General features: G+C 41.6%; 2 protein-coding genes across 4 annotated transcripts in view; one reads left to right on the top strand and one right to left on the bottom strand.

The window, feature by feature from the left end:
- Nucleotides 1-279: 279 nt before the first annotated feature.
- On the bottom strand, nucleotides 280-8,523 carry si:ch1073-145m9.1 (uncharacterized). Of its 3 annotated transcripts, none has more exons than XM_054603858.1 (7): nucleotides 8,471-8,523; nucleotides 7,606-7,738; nucleotides 7,239-7,334; nucleotides 6,207-6,319; nucleotides 5,769-5,892; nucleotides 5,489-5,661; nucleotides 280-5,383 (listed from the first exon to the last, which is right to left on the bottom strand). In XM_054603858.1, exons 2-7 carry the CDS (start codon nucleotides 7,643-7,645, stop codon nucleotides 5,321-5,323), a joined length of 609 nt encoding a protein of 202 aa, XP_054459833.1. In that variant the 5' UTR covers nucleotides 7,646-7,738; nucleotides 8,471-8,523; the 3' UTR covers nucleotides 280-5,320. The 3 variants fall into 3 exon arrangements, with proteins under 3 accessions (XP_054459833.1, XP_054459839.1, XP_054459846.1); XM_054603864.1 differs by having other exon boundaries at nucleotides 7,606-7,722; nucleotides 8,471-8,508; XM_054603871.1 differs by lacking the exon at nucleotides 7,239-7,334.
- Nucleotides 8,524-8,873: 350 nt separating this feature from the next.
- Nucleotides 8,874-24,874, top strand: part of usp32 (ubiquitin specific peptidase 32) — a 72,772-nt gene continuing 56,771 nt past the window's right edge. Inside the window, exon 1 of the mRNA XM_054609088.1 lies at nucleotides 8,874-9,043. Coding sequence (XP_054465063.1) covers nucleotides 8,986-9,043 — 58 coding nt within the window. The 5' untranslated portion in view covers nucleotides 8,874-8,985. The remainder of the gene's footprint in view (nucleotides 9,044-24,874) is intronic.

Here is a 24,874-nt window from a genome sequence, read left to right as displayed (position 1 = left end):
TTTATGTAGCCCTTTGTATATGCTTTTCTTACTGAGTGAGCCATGAAGTCTGAAAAAACAGTCAACACTTTTACTTTTAACAAGGGACTTGGATTGGAGTGGAAAGAGGAAGATGCTACATGTACAGAGGCTTAGAAGCCTCCCTTTGTTAATGTTAAGGTGTGTGTGTGTGTGTGTGTGTGTGTGTGTGTGTGTGTGTGTGTGTGTGTGTGTGTGTGTGTGTGTGTGTGTGTGTGTGTGTGTGTGTGTGTGTGTGTGTGTGTGTGTGTGTGTGTGTGTGTGTGTGTGTGTGTGTGTGTGTGTGTGTGTGTGTGTGTGTGTGTCAGTATACACAGATAGAACTCTGGGTGCCCAAGTGCTCCACTGATGATTACCAGCCTTACACCAGCTTGCAGTTATCTGTCTGAAGACAGACCCGTACTCTTAAGTGCTAAATATACTATTCTACCCTTAGGGCACTTCAATGGGGACCAATATTGTATATTTGTGTGTATGAATGTGTTGCCACCATGCTGACCTGTGCATCTGGCCTTTCCTCTCCTCTCCTCTCTCCTGTCAAATATCCGATTAATACAAAGTCCCAGATATTATTTTACTGCACCATGTTTATCCATTAGCCTGACCACACTGACGTTGTCCAAAATCCCATCAACTGTTTCATCATAGAGCTTAGCTCCTTCTTGCAAGGGTGCAGGTCTTTAATCATAAAGAAGCGATGGGAGAAATAACCCTGAACACAACCAATAGCATGCTTTTATTTTCCTTTAATCTTGCCCGGGTGCCCAGTTTGTTACAACTCATGTCTATGAAAAATGAATCTTTGCTAGCAGTCTGATGCTTCACAGACAGGTGCTTGTCTTCATGTAGCACTTTGAAACAATCAGATCCGGTTACCAAAAGTTTACAAGTTACCAAGTTAGGCCTTTAGAGGTAAAACCATACAGCATTTCAAAAGGTTAAACATTTTGTATAGCATAGATTTGTGTTCTTCCTACATTGGTAATCATTGTGCAACCCAGAGTGTGGTTCAGAACCACAGTTTGGGCATCACTGCTGTTGTATCTGTCCTTGCAGATAGTTTTGAATCATTCCAAATCCCATTAGAACTGAAAAAATGGTCCCTAGGAAAACCGGAGTAGCAGGGTCACTTTGAAGGAAATGTTGTTGTGGCCATTTAGATTTTCAATACTACAAATGAAATCGCATTCACGTTTGTTGTATTTGGGTTGAGGCAGATATGTCAGAGAAGGTTATCTCTAAACCTAGGTAAATCCAACAAAACTATTTGGATGTAAAATTACGTTACAGGTAAGTGAGAAATACATTTTCTGATCATTTGGGTGAATGGACCCTTTAAGTAGTGCAGAATGAAAAGTCATCGTTGTGTGGTCATAGAGGAATTGAGACAAGCATGACATTGCTCTGTAGAGAAAAAAACATGAGATTTTCTCACTGATGGAAAATATTGTCCAGATTGAAAAAATGAATTTAGGCATTAATATCTGCAACATTATTGAAAATGTGGCGCCTTGGTTAAGTAACCCCGTTTCCTTTTTTTAAGTGAATGAAGAAAACAAGCTTTGCCTTGCTGTTGCTTCAGTGCTCTCAGATGTCTCGCTCTCTAGCAGTGATGTGAGTGGCTCTAGCTGAAGAGGTCCAGCCTTAGCCCCCTTAAAAGGACGCTCAGCTACACTCTCGGTGCTTTGGCTTCAACAAACGCACTCTCCCTCTGGGAGATGGCAAAAATGTTTCCAGGGCAGAGGTGGAAGTGAATGTTATTTGCAGTCTGCACTTCCAAAAAGTTTTATACTTGGATAACAAAATAGATTTGGACAATTTACAGAAAACGACGCATTGCAATAGAGTTTGGCTTGTGACTAATGGTCAATACCTCTCTTCTTGTCCATCAAAGTAAATAATCACAAAAACATAACGGAAACCTCTACCCTCAGATACTCCAACACTGACAGATATCGTGGTTAATCCATCCCAGGGTTTATTTTGTTCTCTCCTCCAATTACTCTGACTACTTCAAATCAAAGGTCACATGTCAACCTGTTGCATTGCATTCTGGTCTATTAGGGCTATTTGATTTTTCTTTGTGTTAAGTGTGAAAGTTTGAGAAAAGGCTCATTTTCACTGATTTTAACACAAAGCATTTTCCTGTCCACACACCAGCTTAACTGTCAATATATTAACATAACGTCACATTCTCTGTTTGGCCAATAGAAAAAGAATGGATCCAGAAATGTGATTTTTTTTTTTGTGTTGAAGTGTTTAAGGCTGTTTTTCCTTTATCACTAAAGCTGAGAAACAAGCAGTCTGGTGGAATGTAAGAGCCATGGTTTGACTTGCTAATACCTACTGGTCTTCATTGTGATCTACTGATATCTGAAAGGGAATACCATATTTTCAGAGACGGGGGGGTTGGAGGGTCAGAGGGCGTGGGCTTTCTGGGAAAGATGGACAAAGTTCAAGATGTTTATTAAAGCTGTGATCTCTCCAACAGCCCTGTTTATCTCTCCAAGTTCAGATGACCGACACCAAAAGTGATGAGTGGATGTTTCACTGTTGTCCTGTTACTGCTTCACTGTTAGTTGCAAAAACATTAAAACGTATATCACTGATCACAAAAGCCACATTCATTTTTGTCTTGTGTTTGCACCTTAACCGAGAATTTGTTCACGTCACAATGAAACCAAACATGGCCAAACAAATGTTGTAAATAAACAAGAACAGTTAGTACTCAATGTTAAATGTATTTTATATCACAGCCCATTCAGTTTCTTTCCTTGGTTATTATTTACAAACAAACCCTTCTGTATAAAAAAATCTGAATCTAGATAGGAATGAAACCGGAAAGTTTGGCATATAAGTGTTACTGAGGTGGAGATTTCTGGCTCAAAGAGAAAAAACAAATTTTAAGAGAACAGCATTTAAGGGTATGTATTGTGTAAATTCTACACTTCAGGTGAATAGGGTAAAAAGATTAACTAATATATATATATCACCATGAAACTTCTCTAGTTTATTACTTACATTAAGACAAATTATTTTTGTATTACAAGTTTTTCTTAAATATAATGTTTAAATATGCAAATAAGGCTTTATTTAATCTTAACTTTTGATGAATTTAGGAGAAATCTACAGATGAAATTAGACAAAGCTGTAAAATAAACACCTAAATTAGTACTTTGGATGTTTTCTTTCCACTAGTCAAAAAATATACATGTTATGGAAGCAAAATAGCCCCAAATCAATGTTTTCGTTTGTTGTTGCCTTGGGTATCTTCTCTTCATATATATCTCTGCTAGAGCATTCAATTATATTTTGGACATTAATGGTATACCCAACCAACTTTGTAGCAACAATTTAGAGAATGCCCATACCTGTTTCAACCATACAATTCCTGAATGTGTGTTGTCTTGTATAGTAGGTAGACAAGGACCACACTTCTTAGGACTGGCTTTCAGCATTTTATTGCAAGGCACCAGCAATGGCAACAGGATAACCTCGACTTTTACAGAGGAGCAATAGATAGCATCCTGACTGCAAACATTAAAAACTGGCATGGGATGTGCACTGATGGAGGGCTCTACAGCAAGTGATTAAAACCACCCAGATTATCATTGGCACCCATCTACGGATCATCAGTAATATTGGTGAGAAGAGGAGTCTGCGAAGAGCTAAGGGGATATTAAACAGGCCCTATTATGCTATTTTCCGGGTGCATATTTTTTATCTCAAGTTACAGTTATAACATGTTTACATGCGTTAATGCTCATAATCCACCTTGTTTTTCTCATCCTGGCTGTCCTGCAGCACCTCTTCTCACGCTCTCTCTGAAATGCTCTGTTGTAGCGCTTGCTCCTCCCTCCAGAAAGCAAAGTCTGCTCTGATTGGTCAGCTAGCCCGCTCTGTTGTGATTGGTCAACGTTTCACATTTCAAAAAACTCTTCCTCCGGAGCTTCAGCTCCGTCTTAATCTTTTGTTGTTTGAGGGTCAAACTAGCCGGAAGGAGTTTTACGTCACTTCCGTAACATTATGACCTCATAAAGTTACAGAAGTGAAGGAGAGAATTCAATGGAGCTGTTTCAGGCAGCTCAGGAGCAGTGTTTCTGAGGGGGAGGGTAACTCCTTTTAGGCGTGGACTTCAGGTTTTACACTCTAAGGACATTTTACATGTAAAAATATATATATAAAAAAAAAAATATATATATATATATATAACACACTAAAGAAGAGGGAAAAAGTGGAAAAGCATAATAGTGCCACTTTAAAAGAAAAAAAACAACACAGCAACATCCTGTTCACCATGCTGCTGATACAAAAGTATCAGCTGCCGTACCACCAGATTATTTCCTCTGGCTCTGAGACTCCTTAATAAGTCCTGTACCCTCCATATATAATATAGTTTCTTTGTTGTTGGTTTTCTTTCCTATGTAGCACATGGGACTACAATCTGAATTGCATTGTGCAACCCTGTTGTACAATGACATAAAAACCATCCAACCTTGTAAATTGGGACAAAGGGTAGTGTTGGTTAGGACACTTTGAATAATAATAAAATAAAAAATAAATAAAATTGAATTGAAGAAATCACAGTCGAAGTTTAATCACCTAATATTTCTGTGAAATACTCTTTGTTTGGGATAATAAACTTTCACATTTCAAAGCACGGGCTGCACAGTGGTGTAGTGGTTAGCACTGTTGCCTCACAGCAAGAGGGGCCCGGGTTCAATTCCCAGGCTGAACAACCTTCTGTGTGGAGTTTGCATGTTCTCCCTGTGTCAGCGTGGGTTCTCTCTGGGTTCTCCAAAGACATGCAGCTTAGGTGCATTGAAGACTCTAAATTGCCCGTAGGTGTGAATGTGAGCGTGAGTGGTTGTCTGTCTATATATGTCAGCCCTGCGACAGACTGGCGACCTGTCCAGGGTGTACCCTGCCTTTGCCCATTGACAGCTGAGATCGGCTCCAGCACCCCTGCGACCCTTAACTGGATAAGCAGGTTACGGAAAATGGATGGATGGATTTCAAAGCACATTATGTGCTTGTTGTTTTCCTCACTGATGATGTCACAGTTCAGAATATATTCTCCCCCCGACACATTATGTTCTGTAACCTCCCAGATGATTTCACTGTTTCCAAAGTATCAGCCTGTTCTGCAACATCACAGATGTGGTCATCATTTGGGAAAAATATTCGAATCAGCTCGGTCTACCCAACTCCTCCACCACACCTTCAGAGATGAAGGACATCAGTCGCCGTTGGTCCCGAGAGTTTGCAGAAACGGACCCTTGGAAAGCTGAACTCAACTTGTTTAGTTTTTTCTTGGTGAGGCATCACTGGTGAGGTATTTGATGTGTGTCCATATACACCATAGCTGCAGATATAACATCATTAAATATGAAATTTGAGCAGCAATCATTTCAACACAACTTAAACTTTTGTCAACATGATGTTTATGATTAACAAAGGTTATTTCTACCTCCACTGATAGAGCCAGCAGGCGGCCTGCAGCCAGCGGAAGTGTCCCCACAGCCTGGATCCAGGGAGGCAGATACAGCCAGTCGGTCAGCAAACCCCACTGACACCCGTAGAGCCACAGGGGGAAGCAGTGCAACCCGCTCACCACCCATGTGCCAAGGGGTGTTCGAAACCCTAACAGCACCAGATACCCAGTTCAAGTTCAAATCAACTCATGGAAATCTTTAATGTATCTTTAGCTGCACAGTACATCAACGTATTCACAGTGACAGACTTGTTACCATTTGCCATGACGGCTTGGATTAGTGGAGGGCTGTTGATGAAACTGTCCTTCCAGTGGTCACCTCTGGCATTGTGGTTACACACAAACACACACCATTCGAAAGCAGACACCAGCCAACCCCACTGTAATACCATACATAGAAACATTCAACACCATTTCAAATATGGTACTGTGCAAGATACCTTTGCATTTGAGAGGGTACTACTGGAATAATAAGGATTAATAAGGAATCATTTATTGGCAAATACTAGGCTCCTTTGTACCAGTTGTATGCAATAATTTCATGTGTAGCTACTGTAAATTTTAGAGAGAGGCTAATTTGAAAATATTCCTAACATATGATAATCATACAGTAACCTTACAGCCTAATTTGATCACTTAGTGTGCATGTGTGTATACTATACTGTTTGTGTTGAGTGCACTGCCGCCAAGAGACCTCAAATAGCAGACTCCACAGCATGCCTCTGCCCAGGTTGTCCACCACTACGTCCAGCCAGGCTCCAAACTTGGAGGTCTGGCCCAGCCTCCGTGCCATCCACCCGTCCACTCCTGCACAGAAAAAATCACAACATATTGCAGACAAAATCTTCATGTCCTGGCACCCATTTATCCCTCCTGGCGAGGTATTTTGGGGTTTTAGAACAGGACGCAATCAGATGGACAATCAGGTTGTCCATCTTCTAAATGACATAATCGGATGCAACTTGAATACTTGCAAACAGTAGCCTATAAAGACCGCTTTCACTTTCACACATGAAACTAATAACATTTTAGGACGGCTTAATTCCATTTGAGTACCATTGATAGACATGCCACTCAGTTAGCATGCACAATATCAGAGCCCTAAACAGAAACCTAAATGGTACAGGGCCGTGATTAATGTAATTAAACCATCTTTCACCATTTAAAAAAAATTAGCTAGTCTTAAATTGGAGCAAATCATCATCTCCCAGCAGCATAATAGGCCATTTCTAAGCAGATATGTTATAACAGCTAAATCACAGTTGTTGCTAATAGCATTAACAATGGGCCCGTTCTTTCTATCTAAGTGTCCCAGTAAGCCATGATAGTGAGCCAGCATTCACAATTCCAGGAACCTTAAACTGAAAAAGCTGAGTAGAGTTCAGCCATAATTTTATATATATATATCTTTTTTTATTAACACTTGTGCTTTCCCTACTGTGACATGTCAAAATGTCTTCTGTAGTAAAAGGCCTAAAGTTTTTTTCGAGTTCTCATTGCAGGTAAAGCACAGGTGTAATTAATAGCATAAATGATGATGGCCATTGTTCCAATGCACACTAAAATGAAAGGCAGGCATTATTTATGTTGTAAGTTACACATGTGGTTCTATTTCTGTTTACTGTATACAATAAGCAAATTCAATACAACAGTAGTTGTCTACTGGAATGTACTGATGCCCTTATAAACCAGTACGAAGTTGGTGTCAAAGCCTCAAAGCCTTTACCATCAAGTGCTATGTATGTTAAGTAAAGAGAGACAAAGGCAGCTGGTGTCTCACAGGAAGCCCATGCAGAAAACACGAGGCCAATCCTAATGTATCCTGAAAGAGACCAATACACAAGTTATCAGGACAGCCAGATGAAGGAACTCTTCAATTCAGTGGCAGATATATAGCACTTTACCCGTAGCAAAGGTCAGTTTAATTACGAGGTTTGTCACTGTGATAATAAATCAAGTTTGTTATTATCACAGTGACATCTGCTGCGTCAATGTTCTGCCAATCATCATCTTAATAGATAGTCTATTATATACTACTACAATATTCTAGTAGTCTGAGTGATTTAATTAAACATCAACCAAATGTTTCTCACCAATTATATTTGGCCAGTACAGCAAAACTTGGAGTCCCATCTCCGGTCAGTTATCAGTGGAACATTGGTGCCTCATTCCTGTAAGGATGATGCAATCTGTCTTGCAAGACGACTTGTCTAGCTACAAAACAACCTCTCACACACACACACACACACACACACACACACACACACACACACACACACACACACACACACACACACACACACACACACACACACACACACACACACTTGTTGTAATACAGTCATTGGTAGACGTTTGCTTCAATTCCCATTGCGTCCACGAGCTGGTAAAACCAGCTAGTGTAGCTTTAAACGCGGTGTGTGCGTGCGCTGTCACGTTGCTCACACCCAACTAAGGCGTAGGTGACGTAGGAAGCGGACAAGAGCTGTCATGCGAGCGTCACGCCAAACTCCATTTTAAACACGGAAATGTATCAGCACCTGCTTAATTAGAGGCAGCTTTTTTTTAAACATTCAGGTATCATTTTTGTCCCTCACTGTCCTTGTGACCACGTACATTTTGGTGGATAAAATAGAGCACTGAAGGAAGAAAATAGAAAAGACTTAACTAACAAATGAAACAGTTGAGAAAGAATTGAAGATGTCGTTTGTACAGTTTATGGGTACATGCCGAAGTCATGAATATAATGTAATACTATCATAATGTACGACAAGAGTGCTTCGTCTGTGAGCCAGCCAACATTTAACTGGTATCTTTAAAATATATATATATTTAGGATTAAGCCTCGCGGTAAATGAAAGAATAGCAACCGTCAGCCTAGTCTAACGAACACATTACGTGGTTGCTAATCTACAACTAAATACACAATGACAGCTATATATTGAAAGCACGACATACTCCCTTAGTTCTGGTGCTTGTTCCTGGTTCACGTGCCCCTCTATACGTCCATGGTGCCACTAGAGGTCGCTGTGGTGTGAATGTCCAGATGTAGGCTGGCGTTATTGAGCAGGGTAGCCACAAGGTGGTGTCACTCACGCGTCTTTGCAACCTAGACTTCACATTATATGCATACATGTTGACAGCAGGCTATGACTGCTCGTTATTAGTCAAATGTATTTTTAATAATTTGCGAGAAAGAGGGGAAGCACTTTATGAAGTGTTGAGGTTGCTATTAAAACGTGTACGTCTGGCATGCTGATTGTGTTTACAAGCGTAGGAGCTGATGATCAACTGACCTGTAGAGTGAGGTCACGTGACAGAATGGAGGCGTCGCTGAAAACATTCACCCGTTCACCACACACACACATCATCAGTAACCCGTTCCAGAAAACAAACCGATAAGGCGACAAACAATTTGGATCAACTCAGGGCACATCGTCTATTTCTCCACATCGCAATGAAATGAGGGGAGCATGGGGGCCAAAGAGTCGAGGATTGGATTCCTGTCGTATGACGAGGCAGTCAAGAGAGGTAAGCCGAAAAGCAACGGGCTAAATGCACCTCAGTGGGGCTAGCTTAGCTAACTGTCAGCTCTGAGGCTAGGCCGGTGCCTCGGAGGAGAACCGCCTGACCACCCGTTCAGATCTAGAGGCTTCAGTTGGTGGTTGGATAAGGTGGACACCTTACAAAAAACGTAACACCCTGGCTCCGTGGAACTGTTAGGATATATTCATAAATTCGGCCTAGCAAGATGTGGGAAAGCTCAACGGAATTGTAGTACATGTTACATTTAACAATAGCTAGCTAAGTGTATATGTTTTGCAGTCGGTTTCCCCCAAAACGCACGTTGGGATGCAGTAGGAAGCGTTTCATAGAAACGTTAATTAGCATAAATAATTTATAGCTAAACGTCTTTGTATTTTTTTCTAGCAGTGTGGACATGTCACTGACTGGTATTTCATGAGGCGCCTGCCTTCTGTTGTAAGCAAGGTCACGTAAAATGGGCAGATGTTTTTGACTGCTTGGCGTGACATTTTCTCCACAGACACGGACGCGTCGGTGCACAGGCTGTGTGTCGAAGAGGGATGGGCTCGGTTGACATTTCGTTATTTGGCAAAACAATTGCGCAACAGCCTCGAATTTGTGCTCCCTTTTTTGGCCGACCATACAGTGTGCCACTTAGCCCTTAGCTCCTATCACTTTAGGCAGCTAACGACGAATAACGCTGATGTCTGTGCTGCAGCTAGCTAGCTAGCTTACTTGTCTACTAGCTAGATAGACAGGTAACTGGTTAGCTGGGCCGCTACAGCTAAGTTCCTAGAGGGAAATGCCTCAAGACAGCTGGTTTTCGCCTTCGTCTGGCAGGTTATAAGACTAGCCATGTGACATGGGCAACGTTAACCGTCAATGTTTGTGCTGGGGGGGCTGGGCTGTCATGGTGCTTCCACTACACTGTACACGCAGTAGTTTGCAGGCTGCACAACGGTAGTCAGAGCGTTTGGCTAAACAACAAACAGCAATGCGATGTTGCATGTAGTTTATTGGTGTCTACTTCTTTTTACATTTGTAGTAATGGAGGAGCTTAAAAACATAAACATACACATGTGTATATACTGCATCGTCAGTTCATTTATTTCACTGGTGCCTTTTCTAAAAGCATTTTGTTGTTAGCTCAGGTGACATGCAGGAGTAAATCATGGAGAGCAAAAACAAATGAGTGAGCATTTATATCCGGAAGCAAGTAGGATATCTTATCCCTGATCACCTTCTTGTTGCACTTTACTCCCTGGGTTGCCAATAGCTGACCTTTGTCTGCCTTGAACACTTTTATATGCCTTTCCTACATTCTTAACAATTAAGCTACCCTCAAGAAAACAACATATAAAAAAAGAAAAGATAGGGTACCCAAGTGTCCGATGCTGAAATATTTAAATCTGCTTGTCCTGTTATATTAGCAAAAATGCAACAACTTGGAACAGTGCTGCACAAGTTTGTGCTTCATAAGTGTGATGAGTACAACTACAGTAAAGATTTTAAATGGCTATAAGTTGAGAAATTGTTTCCAAATTGAAGTCACATGGAACGTAATCAGTGTGGCTGCTTGAAACATTGGGTAACCTGAGGTCAAGTAATGGCTACACTGATTCTAAATAGCCTATTTTTATGAATTGTATCAGCATACAACAGACTTATTTTGTGACAATCCCAAACAGGTGGTGAATACAGCAGTCTACTTATCCAGAGTGAAAATTGTGCATCTTTGTTTTCAGAGGTGAAAGTCTGCTTTCTTTTTAAATGGTTAAACATAGGATGACTGAACATTTACTCATATGGAAAATAAATAGTCCTGGTTGATCCTTGATGTGCAAAATGAGCATGTGGGATCACATTTTATGACAAGAAGTCAAAGGCACAAGACTGCATACTGTACTTAAAAGAGACAAGCCATATGATGTCCAATTATTGAATCATCTGGGTTGCTCGCAAGAGAAATGGTAAATGGTCTAGCATTTATACAGCGCCTTTGTAGTCTTCCAACTACTCAAAGCGCTTTACAAAAGATGTCAACATTCACACATTCATACACTGATTGCAGAGGCTGCCATGCAAGGTGCCACCTGCCCATCAGGATTGACACACAATCTCCTTTGCGTAACTGTTTTGTGGATTTACAATTAAATAGTTCAGCAGTTTTAGTGTTTTCGTCTGTCTGTCTGTCTGTCTGTCTGTCTGTGTGCCATGTCCACGCTACTACGTTTTCATTTTAAAACAGTGTTTAAAACAAAGACGATTTCCATCCACAGGAGTGTTCTGGCATCATTTTCGAAATAATGTCCGTCCACATGTTAACCTTTTGAAAACGCAGATCACATGATATGACATGAATGCCGGTGTAAACAGGAAGCAGATTGGTTACTTAGTTACAGAAAATACAACAGAGTGTTATAATAGCGGCCATAATAATAAAAGGTAATGCTTGATACTTATGATCTTCCTCTATAAGCTCAACCAGACAAACTTTGTGGAAATATTAGAAGTTTTATTTTTCAGACTTGGTTATAATGCTGCAGGTCTTGCTCTCTCTCTGTCACACACATGAAATTAACAATTACAAATCAACGTTTAATTAATTATGGGTCATTACTTTTGGTCAACACACGTCTCTCACTCATTTCCTCTTGGTAACGTTGTCTGTTTTTACATGTAGCTCTGCCGGTGGCTGAAGTCCCTGTCGCACTAAAGAGCCTTAATGCTTTAAAGTAGGACTTCACAGTAGCTGTGCAGAGTAAAATAACCCTTAATTAGAAAAGGAAAGACCTCCGTTTTGTGTCCATCGGCCTCCTCTAAGCCGCAAACCGTGACTTTAGACGTAGGGTTGATGACGCCGCTAAACACGTCCTCTACTAATCGCTCCAATAACAGCTGCTTCCTCCGCATGTTGGCAGTAGTAGAATTTTAAAATGCAGAAATGATCTGCACAACAGGTGTTAGTATACAGACAACATGGTCAGCAACGCCTGTAATCCGTTATCCATGTTGAATTAACATGGTAGACATCATCGATTATCGAATTCGACAAACCGAACAATTCGTTGGAATAAAACTATTGCATTTGTAGAATAAATACAGCTTAAATCGTGTGGAATATAATGTTCTTGCTGGAGCCACTGCGCTCAAACAGGCAACCCACACGACGTGACAGGCAACGTGCTGCCTGACACCCCCACCACGGAAGAAAAACATTCTACTCCGGTGAGGCAGCTACGCTAAAGTAGCTCACAAGGAAAACCAAGAACAGCACACAGCGTTTAGGAAACTATTCCCTACCGATTCAAACAAGGCTAAAGCAATCACCACTTTTATAGCCGCGGGTATGAGACCCTACTCAGTCGTGGAAAACGCAGGCTTTACGGACATGGTTAACGTTATTGAGTTCTACTACTCCTTCACGAGCCTGTTTCAGCCGGACCGTAATTCCTGTTATGCACAAGAAAACAAAAGCCCAAATAGAGATTAAAATGTCCGTATGACCGCTGTTGCTCTGACAACAGACGGCTGGACGTAAAGGGGTACACAGAGCGACCCAACTATTCCCTCACCGCTGAATGGGAGATGATTTGAGAGCCTAAAAGTCACCTGAGAACTGCATAGCCTCACATCTCTGGTTGACGTCAGCAGACTTTATCAGCCATGGTGATAAGCTGTTGCTTTGCATTTTTACCTTCTGCTCACTGCTTTGTGGATGTAGATTGGCCTAATGCTGCCACAAAGATATCCAGTAGGTTGCTATAAATAGTTGTATAGTTGCTATACAAACATGACCTGCAACTGGTATAAATCAATAACAGAAAGACTTAAACCTTAAGTATAAGCAAAGGTGCACAACAAGGGTGAGTGTTGTCTGCTGTCGTTTTCTCTCCTCACAGCAACGAGCCACACAGAAGGCTCATATACTAGAGAGATGGAGGGAAATGTTGCTAATAGTCTTAGCATTGCGATGCCAGTAATCCTACCAGCGGACGACTGGCTACATAGCCATCCTAACCAGCTTTCCTCCCCAAATCAAATCAACTTTTATTGTCACACATGTACACAGCACACATTGAAATTAAGCCTCTGCATTTAACCCATCCAAGTATTAGGAGCAGTGGGCAGCTATTACTATAAAGCGCCCGGGAAGTGAGTGACTGTACATTTTGAGAGAAAACACTATGTACACAATATGAAAAAAAACTAGTCATCAAACTTGCTTACCAGCATTAACTTCTGCTACCACTCATGCTCCGCCCACGAAAACACATCATCATGTTTACTAACACACAGGGGTTCTAAAGATAACTCCTTATTTTAACTTCACAAATCAGCAGTTCTTCATCCATTACAGGCTTTCAAAGTTAGTTACAGGAAAAAATAGGTGTGTGAACTTTTTTCTGGTTACTGTTGAGGAGCCTTATCATATTAGTCCTGTCAGTCATATCGGCTTGCAGATGTTACACATAGCTGTGGGGCTCTCGTTTTTTTTTACCCTTATTTTAGCTCCCATACTAGCACCCATTGTAACTTTGACTTGTCATAATAAGAAGAGCCAAGATGTTAGCAATAACATTAACTAAATTAACATCAAGTTCCCCAGTAAGCTGTGACAGTGAGCTAGCATGCATCAGGACCCTGAAACTGAAGCAGCTAATGCCTAATTCACCCTTCAGGACTTTATCCCTGAATATCTATTAACTCAGAGAGTTAAGTAACGCACAGGTTAGCCACAACACAGCATCACTGACCTGTAAAACAATGACACAATAGGTGAATGTGAATCATTTGGTTTGATTTTCAAACTGAGAATTTCTGAATTTTAAAGTCCTTTTTTAAAAGACTAATTGTCATTTTCCCCAACCGTCACTGGACTGCAGCAAAAAACAGAGCCTATGCTAAAACAAGGCTATGGTAGTATCACAATGAGGATTTGCAAAAACAATTCGTAATTGGCTCTTTAAAAAAAGATGCCGTTGCTTTATGTCATTTTCCTCTTTTCTAACCCCATTAAACAGCAGCCTCATGCAGAATGTTTGGTGCCATGCCTGCAGGGGAAGTGTGCGTTTTAAGAACAGCACTCCTTGTATGTTTCTGCCTGCAGGTGTTTCTGTTGACAGTTCACCTGCATTAAAAGGTCACTTGGGCTCAAGCGAGTTGGGTATTTGCATGCCGCTTGAGTCTGGCTGCTGCAATGCTAATTTAGTAAGGTGGTCCAACACTGAAAACCTGCTGAGACAGACAGACAGACAGACAGACAGACAGACAGACAGACAGACAGACAGACAGACAGACAGACCAGCTAATAATAATAATAATAATAATAATAATCAATCCTTTATTAGTCCCACAATGGGGAAATTATTTCTCTGCATTTAACCCATCCCGGAGGAGCAGTGGGCTGCAATGAAGCGCCCGGGGAGCAACTTGGGGTTAGGTGTCTTGCTCAAGGACACCTCGGCATGTTGCCGGTAGAGGGGTTTGAACCACCAACCTTGTGGTTACGGGACAAGCGCTCTACCTCATGTGCCACAGCCGCCTGTGTATCTGCCAATAACTATTGTATATTATGTTCCCAGGCTTTGTCTGAAAACTGTATGTGTGGATGGGAAGTGTGTTGGTACACTAGCAGAAATCAGACCCATTGTTTGCTCTGCTTTGAATGGTAACCATTGCAGTTGATACAGCCAGTGTCCAAGAATACATCCATTGCATCACAGCATCAACAATACACAGTGTTTTCTATAATGTGTACTGCTTTGTTTTCCTTCCCCGTTTGTCCATCTAATTGCAACAGTTTGCTATTCTCCGGTAGCACTAGACATTTTCTTAATGGACTTTTAGTGTACAGTAGCAGTGCCTTGAGATATTTCTGTCTCACTTGACTTAAGTGAAACCATATCCAGGCCCTCATACGAAGAGAAGAAGAAATGAGAGCCAACTGAGCTTGTAGTTGAGTTCCATCAATTTAACCCCCCTCATGTTAGACCTTTTATTTAAGTTTTATTTTGCAAATGGGTTATCAGATACATTCTTAAGGTTTTATCTGATCAGAAGCTGTCTGTCCTCACTCACAGACAGCCTCTGATTAAGACTTAAGTCCTGTATGATACATAGAAGGTGTTGAAATTCAATTTTAAGATATATTCAAATGTTGATGTGGACGATTCTGTTTGGTTCCATTTCAGCTCAATGTGAGTCTGATATGCGTCATTCACTGTTGCTTGTTTCTCTTCTTTCCGTTTGTGTTTTACCAAGGTCGGAGGCGGAGCTTTACCAAGCAAAAATACGGCATTCAAACGATCTGCAGTCTGCTAACTTGTTGCTCTCGTTGGCAATATTAACTCTGTTTCAACTATGTTGGGCTGAAGTATACTTTTATGCAGATTAAAATTCAAGTGTGGTGTTCTGTCGAGAGAAGCAGTGACTTAAAACAAGTCAGAGCAGAAGAGCAATGAGTAAGGAAAAGTCTGCTAGCCGCTTGGCTGATCAATGCAGTGTAAAACGCCATAGACATTCAGGAAGTGCCCTGTGTGTAGAGCTGGATTTTTGGCGATTACAGATTTCTGTTTTCTTTTTGTCATGTTTATGTTTCTGAGTTGGGTCACACAGTAGTATTGAAAATATTCAGCTATTTATATTATAGACTGTTGTAGTCAGATTTTTGAAAGGGGAAGTAAAAAGTGAGTTCAGGTTTGCTTGTATAAATTGATGAAAAAGACATGCGCAGTTATATAGAAAACTGAGGATGCAATACATTTAGAAGCATTGGGATCATATACATTCAAATCGTTATCGAATCCGGAGGATAGTAATTGTTATTTTTTTTGGAACCAAAAGTTACATTAGTAAAGCGGGTAAAACAATTGAGAAGCTAGAATCAAGGTATGTTTAAATCTGATCAACTTATTCATTATTTGCCCAGTTGCTTTTGCTCTATTACGAATATCATATTGGCACCAGCATTGAAACATTTCTAACGATACCCAGTCCCAGTTGTAATACAAACACTGTAGCCGCTAAAAAGCGTACTCCACAAGCTACACTATAACCATGGTTAGGCAAAGATTAATATGCGCTCATGTGACCTAAAGAAAGATAAGGTTTTTACTGCATACAATGTACTGGAGAAAGGAGAGACAGGCTGCTGATTTGGCTCTGCAGTGTCTCTACAGAAGATTGTATGCTTCTTGTCTTGTGTCTGTCCGCTCCTTCCTTACATGACATACAAGGGTGCTCTACTCTCTGTTGCTGGAGCTTTGTGCACTCTGCTGCTCCATGTGTATGATTGACTACGTGCAGAGCTGCTGAGGCCTGTGATTCAGCACTTTGACACTAATCAGTCTCTACTTCAATTGGGTGGCTTATGCCACCCACTCATAGATTAGATACATTTAGAATACATATTTGGTAAGTTCTGCTGTGTGAAGGTGGACACCCTGCTGTTCTGGGTTCCATTGTGTCACTTTTGGCAATTTTTTAAATTGTAACCAGGAAAGCCCCCGTCCTTACTCACACAGTTACACACATTAGCGTTAGTGTTTGTGTGTAACTGAACTGGACCTCGGACCCTCTACATGGGTCTGGGGGCATGCTGGCCCGGAAGAAAATTTTGTCACACGGACAGATCTATACATAACTTTACATTCTTCTAAACAATTAAAAAGTACATTCAGGCTACCCAAGTACTGTACTTATGTACAATTCTGAGGTACTTCCATTTTATGTCACTTTATACTTCTAATCCACTACATCTCAGAAATAGATATTATACATTTTACTTGCATTTACTTTACTTACTGCATTTATTTGACAAAACCTGTTACTGCTACTGCAGATTTAGAATGTTAATACAATATAGAAGTCAACTAATAAACTATAATGTATTAAGTGGTATATCATTATTAAGTTTCCAATATAAATTACCTAAAATGAGCTGGACCTTTACCAGCTGCAACATTAAAGGGATGAGCTCATTGGCACATCAGTGATAATTTTTTTTTTCTTTGCTACTTGAAGTATATTTTGATGCTAATACTTTTGTACTTTAATGTAGCCTAAGTCCTGAAAGCAGAACTTTGCACAGTATTTTAACTTGTGTAGTATACCTTTTAATAAAGTAAAAGATGTGAGTACTTTTCCCACTGTGCTCTAGTAAGCACACCGACATTGCCGTGGGGTCCCTGGCCCTCCCCGCAGAGAGAGTAGTCCATGGGAATAGGAAGCGGCGAGTTCCCTGCGAGGGCTGACACTTGCTCGGCTAGAGCCAGCCAGCCTACATGTCGAGAAGTGTAAACCTTTGATGTTAATTATGAAACTGTGGCACGACAAAATACAGGCCACAGTCTAGGTAAATAATGGGACGCCCTGTAAACACCCAGAAGCTGCCCAAGACAACCAGATGTTCATCTGTTGGCCAGTAGTAAGGAGGGAGGGACAAGTGCTGTTCTTTCACTTTCCACACTCCTCAGACATATTCTAGTTTTTTGAAGCCAGCTCAGCACCAGATCCATCTAGGTTTGTAAAGTAGTTATTTTTGTTTCCTGAATGTTGTTGAGATAACCCCTTACTTTGACAATAATTTCAAGACATGATGAACCACATAACATTTTCAATGTGGTATGCCACACAAAGATGTGTGCCACACACATTCTTAGTCCTAAGTCCTTGTGATGTTTTTGCAAGCAAGGTGCTTCTAAATGTTTAGAATGTCCAAAGATGACCTATGTCATTGTACCAATATGGGTCTGTTCCTTGGCTGTGTGCACATCCTTGACTATTTAGTTTAAATAATCCAGGAGCAGTGCCAGGCTGGATGTAATTTTACTGTTGTGGCCACAGTGGGTATTGACCCACGCCAAAATAACAGTCACAAAAATGATTGATACAATACTATAGATCCACAAAATTGTGAGGTCTTGAAGAGCCGTATCAGTAAGCATTGTTTTGCCATTTGAATAGAACAGAATAGAATTGAGACAACCTCCCTCTATATCCGTGTTAACGAATACTGGATTTCAAATGTACACTGTAACAAGGTTACTGTGATATGTACAGTAAGTAGTTGGCAGCAATTAGCAAGTAAGTAGCTGTAATACATTTCACAGTATGTTTACTGTAAAATGAATCACAGTACCTATAAAATACTGTAGTTATTTTTACAGTAATAATCACAGTACTGTCATTGTAATTACAGTAAAAATCACAGTACTGTACTTGTTATCACAGTAACAAGGTACTGTATTTTTTCAAACAGCAAATCTTAGAACACTGTAACATGCATAATTTTGATGCTGTGAATGCATCATTTTGATGCTGTGAATTAATAGTAGTAAAATAATTACATACTGTAAAATGAAGAAGTTTTTCTCACCAAAAGTAAAAAAAAATTCACTTTCAACATTTTACATAGTAAATACCAATTTGACTTTTATATTTTTCATTTTGTAAACATTTTTCATTTTGTAAACAATAACACTGCTACCATGACATTCCTGAACGTACAAATTTCTCATCTTTCTTCAAGTTACGCTGACAATGTTAACATGTTTTCAAGTAATTTAACAGATATCAGTAAAATTCAAGCACTGAAAGCAACAAAATGAATGCTGGTATAAGAGGATAAGTATAAAAGCACAGAAAGGAAATATGAATTGCAAAAGCTGCAGAATTTTAAACAATAAAATGTCCAAGACTGACTTTTTGTCCCTGAAATGAAGTTACTCTCTGTACTGGAGTCTTCTTCCTGGGCTGGAGTCCTCTTTCTTGCAGTGGAAGGGTAAAGAGGAACTTGTTACAGATTCGTATTAGAAATAAAACAATATGTTTGTTTACTACCAACAGCACTACATAAAAGGGGAAGACGGGCTCACCTTTGTGGATGTAATAATAATAATAATAATAATCAATCCTTTATTAGTCCCACAATGGGGAAATTATTTCTCTGCATTTAACCCATCCCAGAGGAGCAGTGGGCCGCAATGAAGCGCCCGGAGAGCAGTGACATGGACCAGTAAATACCACATTATTGGTTCCAATCTGAAAGGTCACTTTAATTTTACATCCACAGCTGTTATTATGGTATGTCTACTCTGCAACATATTTTGGTAACATAGTAGAGAATATCTTGAGAGCAAAAAGATTTCAATGAACACATTTATCGCTAAGAACAGGGATGGGAATTTCAAATAATTTAGTTGTTGAGTACTCTTTAAGATAAAAGATGAGTATTCCATTATACATAACTGATATGTGCACACAATTTTGAATTACTTCTACTCACAGTACTACTAAAAGCCATGCTTGCTTTTCTATATTTCCTTTATGGAGAGTAAAACTAAAGTTTGCTGTTTAACAATTAAACAACAGCCCAAATATAAAAAAAAAATAAAAGCATCCCACCAACGAGGACAGGACGGCTACAGAGGATGTGGTTTCAGGACCACTGGAGGACCTGCCAGATTCAAGTGATGTACTTAAGTGGTTTTGTTTCTCCATCTCAGATAAGCAGAATCAGTTTGCTAATTTTGAGTAGTATTTGACCATTCGAGTAAGTTGTGACATGACGAGTACTGGAATCATAGTTTAGCGTGAAGCTTGTTAGTTTCTTTGTCAGAGTTTCAAAGCACACACAGTGACTACTTGATCCAAATATGCGTTTTAGGTGAAGTAACCCTTAACATCAGTCTATGTTGTATCTTGTGTAGTACTGGGATCTTACCAAGCATGATGAGCCTTGGAGTGCTAGGCAGGGAAACCCAGCCTCAATGTCTGTGTTGAAGTTTCCTGCAACACAAAATAAACAGGCAACACTATTAGAAATCCCAAGTACGATATTCAGAAGGGAATAAATTAAAGAGAAAACTGAAATTTTCAAATACTGTACAAAAAAATGTTTACATCATGTCTTTGCTGCAGCTTCTCAGCCTGTGAAAACTACAGAAAGTTGTTACAGTGTAGCTTTAAGCCGTTCCCAACCTAGAATGGATATTGTCCATAAACTTTGCAAGGAAATTAATAAAAACTGATTTTGTGGGTTCTTATGGCTGCTTGCACACCCCTGCGTAATATTTGTGTAGAACAAAAAAACAGAACTCAGTTTCAGCTGATTTTTGCTTGCAGAACCATATGTTTGACCAATGAAATCCTTTGCTCCGAATGGTGGCATAAAGAATTTCGCCATCATTCAGCATAATAGTCAGCCATGTGCTTCTGTTTGATGCAGGGAGCATGTGTATTTTCTGAGCAATGGGATTTCTGAGCAATGGTCATTTGTTTTTATTTGGGTTAAAGGGCTGTAGGGCAAATGGACTCTTTTTGATCCAATGGGACATTTTTCAAACTGTTGTTTTTGATTAAGAGGTTTGTCGAACAATGGGAAGTCCCCTTATCAACACTCATTAATGTACAACACACACCACGACAATTAGGCCTTCCTCAACAAGCAATCAAAGGACAATATTTGGCTTGAGCTAGCCCAACGGCTTGGATATGATGAAGATGGTAATATGTGTTATGTAATAATTCCTGATTTAATTGAGCGAAGTGAGGCATTTTTACAGCTACTGTAACCAAAGCACAGTGTGTTAGGACAAAAGACGAGACATAGAAGGGGCCTTATTTAACCGATATCTTCCAAAAAACTCAATTTTTCATCCTGATCCCTGTTTTGTGGATTATCTCAGGACATCCCAAAACAATTATATGCGGATCAGTTTTTCTGTTCATAGAAAAAGAAAAACTCATCACAACAAATTGATACCAGAAGTTTTTCAGGGTTGAGTTTTTGCCCTCTTAATTTTACTGCATTGCTGTGTCAGCCTGCTTATGCTTTGCTTAGTTTAAAATGTTCTATTGGCTTTTCTAATTTGCTAATTTCCAACTTTGCGCCAATTTTTCTTTTGTCATTCCCTGTAATTCTATCCCCCGTGTAGCCATGTGAGCCATACCCCTCTCATATTTATGCAAGTGTTTAATAAGCACATAGCCGCTCTCGTCTGTCGTCATAGAGGCCAAAGTAGTGATGAGCTCTGGGGGAAAAAAAGCTATATTTATTACTGACCTCTAATGCATTCATAGAAAAAACTAATGAGATGGTATAAATCACAAGCCTACAACATGATACTAATTGATTTAATTTTTTTCACACCATGAAATAGGCCTTTGCCTACTCAGTCATTATGAATGACCACTCTGTGAACCTGTACTCTCCAACATGTCCTTCAAAATTCAACAACAAAATCATCTCTGAATTGAATTATTCAATTAAGGGAATAATTTGACATTTGGGATATTGCTTATTTGCATTTTTTGCCTGGAGTTATTTAAAAGATATATATGATGAGAGGATCTGTCTAAATATGAAGTGGATGATTAACTATGTTGAGCTTTAAGACTGGAAACGGGGGAAGCAGGAAGGCTGGCTCTGCCCTAACATCACCTCTGAAGCTCACTCATTAACCGGTTATGTCTCATTTGTTACATTTTTACAATAATTGTGTAAAATAACACGTGATTATGGGAGTGATGGTGTCCAGGAGTATTTCCTGGTTGGGTGAGATGACTTCCTGGAGTCTTGTTGTCACTGTGAGGTTGCCAGGCAGCAAGAAGAAACTCCAAGAATACACTGAAGTATTCCTGCATGCAACCCCCATAAAACCACAACTTTGCATTTTTATACTTTACACAGTTTTGTTTTTTTTGTTCTTCTCCTTCCTGGAAATGAGTGTTCCCCAAAATTGTTTAACTTTTCCTTTAATGCATCCATCCATCCATCCATCCATCCATCCATCCATCTCCTTCCGCTTATCCGGGTCCGGGTCGCGGGGGCAGCAAGCTAAGGAGGGTCCTCCAGACGTCCTTCTCCCCAGCAACACTTTCCAGCTCCTCCTGGGGAACCCCGAGGCGTTCCCAGGCCAGACGAGATATATAATCTCTCCAGCGTGTTCTGGGTCTACCCCGGGGCCTCTTACCAGTTGGACGTGCCTGGAAAACCTCTAAAGGGAGGCGTCCAGGAGGCATCCTGATCAGATGCCCGAGCCACCTCAGCTGGCCCCTTTCGACGCGAAGGAGCAGCGGCTCTACTCCGAGCTCCCTCCGGATGTCTGAGCTCCTCACCCTATCTCTAAGGCTGAGCCCAGCCACCCTACGAAGGAAGCTCATGACCATAGGTGAGGGTTGGAACGTAGATGGACTGGTAAATCGAGAGCTTTGCCTTTCGGCTCAGTTCCTTCTTCACCAAAACGGTCCGGTACAACGCCCGCATCACTGCTGACGCTGCACCGAACCGCCTGTCCATCTGCCCGCTCCATTTTACCCTCATTCGTGAATAAGATCCCGAGATACTTGAACTCCCTCGCTTGGGGCAGTGACTCACTACCAACCCAGAGGGTGCAATCCACCGTTTACCGGAAGAGAACCATGGCCTCAGATTTGGAGGTACTGACTCTCATCCCGACCGCTTCACACTCGGCTGTGAACCGCCCCAGTGCGTGCTGAAGGTCACGTTCTGAAGAAGCCAACAGAACCACATCATCTGCAAAAAGCAGGGATGCGATTCTGAGGTCCCCAAACCGGAAACTCTCCTCCCCCCGGCTGCGCCTTGAAATCCTGTCCATGAAAATCACAAACAGGATTGGTGACAATGGGCAGCCCTGGCGGAGGCCAACACGCACTGGGAACAAGCTCGACTTTGTGCCGAGTATCCGGACACAGCTCTCACTTTGGTCATACAAGGACCGAATGGCTCGTAGTAACGAACCAGGTACCCCATATTCCCGCAGTACCCCCCACAGGACTCCCCGAGGGACACGGTCGAAGGCCTTCTCCAAGTCCACAAAACACATGTAGACTGGATGAGCAAACTCCCATGCACCCTCCAACAGACCTGCAAGGGTAAAGAGTTGGTCCGCTGTTCCACGTCCAGGACGGAATCCGCATTGCTCCTCCTGAATCTGAGGTTCGACAATCGGACGGAGCCTCCTTTCCAGCACCCTGGAGTAAACTTTCCCGGGGAGGCTGAGCAGTGTGATACCCCTATAATTGGAGCACACTCTCCGGTCCCCCTTTTTGAAAATGGGAACCACCACCCCGGTCTGCCACTCCACAGGCACTGTACCCGACTTCCACGCGACAGTGAAGAGACGTGTCAACCAAGACAGCCCAACAATGTCCAGAGCCTTTAGCATCTCCGGTCGAATCTCATCCACTCCTGGCGCTTTGCCGCTGAAGAGCTTTTTAACTACCTCAACGACCTCCGCCAGGCATATGGACGAGACTTCCCCTGAGTCTTCAGACTCTGCCTCTTCCACAGAGGATGTGTTGGTCGGGTTCAGGAGTTCCTCAAAGTGTTCTTTCCACCGCTCGACAATATCCCCAGTCCGGGTCTGCAGTTCTCCCCCTGCTGAGCACAGCCTGAGAAAAGCCCTGTTTCCCCTTTCTGCGTCGTCTCACGGTTTGCCAGAACTTCCTTGAGGCCATTCGAAAGTCCTTCTCCATGGCCTCGCCAAACTCCTCCCACACCCGGGTTTTTGCCTCAGCAACCGCCGCAGCTGCAGCCCTTCTGGCCAACCGGTACCTGCCTGCTGATTCAGGAGACCCTCGGCCAACCAAGCCCGAAAGGCCTCCTTCTTCAGCTTGACGGCCTCCTTCACCGCTGGTGTCCACCAGCGGGTTCTTGGATTGCCGCCACGACAGGCGCCGATCGCCTTCCGACCACAACACCTAGCAGCAGCTTCCACAATGGAGGATTTGAACATGGCCCACTCGGATTCCATGTCCCCAGCCTCCCCGGGATGCACGAGAAATTGTTCCGGAGGTGGGAGTTGAAGACCTTGCGGACAGGATCCTCAGCCAGACGTTCCCAGTTCACCCTCACTACACGTTTGGGTTTACCGGGTCTGTCCGGCAGCCTCCCCGCCACCTGATCCAACTCACCACCAGGTGGTGATCAGTTGACAGCTCTGCTCCTCTCTTCACCCGAGTGTCCAAGACATACGGCCGCAGGTCTGATGACACAACTACAAAGTCGATCATAGACCTTTGGCCTAGGGTGTTCTGGTACCAAGTACACTTATGAACCTCCCTATGCTCAAACATGGTGTTTGTTATGGACAGTCCATGACTAGCACAGAAGTCCAACAACAAAGCACCACTCGGGTTCAGATCGGGCAGGCCGTTCCTCCCAATCACACCCCTCCAGGTTTCTCCGTCGTTACCCACGTGAGCGTTGAAGTCTCCCAGAAGAACTATGGAGTCCCCAGTCGGCGCCCTTTCCAGAACACCACCCAAGGACTCCAAGAAGGCCGCGTACTCCGAACTGCCGTTTGGTGCATAGGCACAAACAACAGTCAGAGACTTTCCTCCTGCGATTCCCAGTCGCAAAGAGGCTCAAAACAATAGCCTACAAACAGTGGGCACGGCGCAATTGCGCATTAGGCAAAAAAAAACAAAAAAACAAATCCAATAAATAGAAATAAATGTGCACAATAATAAAAGGGAACCATAAAAGTTCGTTATTTAGCAATAAACTGAAACGAAATAAAGTGCATAACAATAACAAGGAAGGCTCACTCAGAACAAATACAAAAATAAATAAATAAAATGCCCAAATCTACAAGTATTTATCAAATAAATGTGCAAAGCTATTAAAATGTTATTAATGTCCAAAACGAAATAATGTAAAAACAATGAAATCAACAAATGGCTACTCACTCACAGAGAGTACAATCAGTGTCCACTGTCCACAAACTATCCACACTTTTTTGTGTTGTGTGCGAGAAACACAAGCATATCCACGTTCTTTGGAAGGAGACAGCTTCTTGATTTGTTGAC

The sequence above is a fragment of the Anoplopoma fimbria genome, chromosome 1, assembly GCF_027596085.1.
Source record: "Anoplopoma fimbria isolate UVic2021 breed Golden Eagle Sablefish chromosome 1, Afim_UVic_2022, whole genome shotgun sequence".
In the NCBI taxonomy this organism is placed as follows: Eukaryota; Metazoa; Chordata; class Actinopteri; order Perciformes; family Anoplopomatidae; genus Anoplopoma; species Anoplopoma fimbria.
Note: the sequence above shows the minus strand (reverse complement) of the source record. Positions and strands in the feature narration are given on the sequence as shown.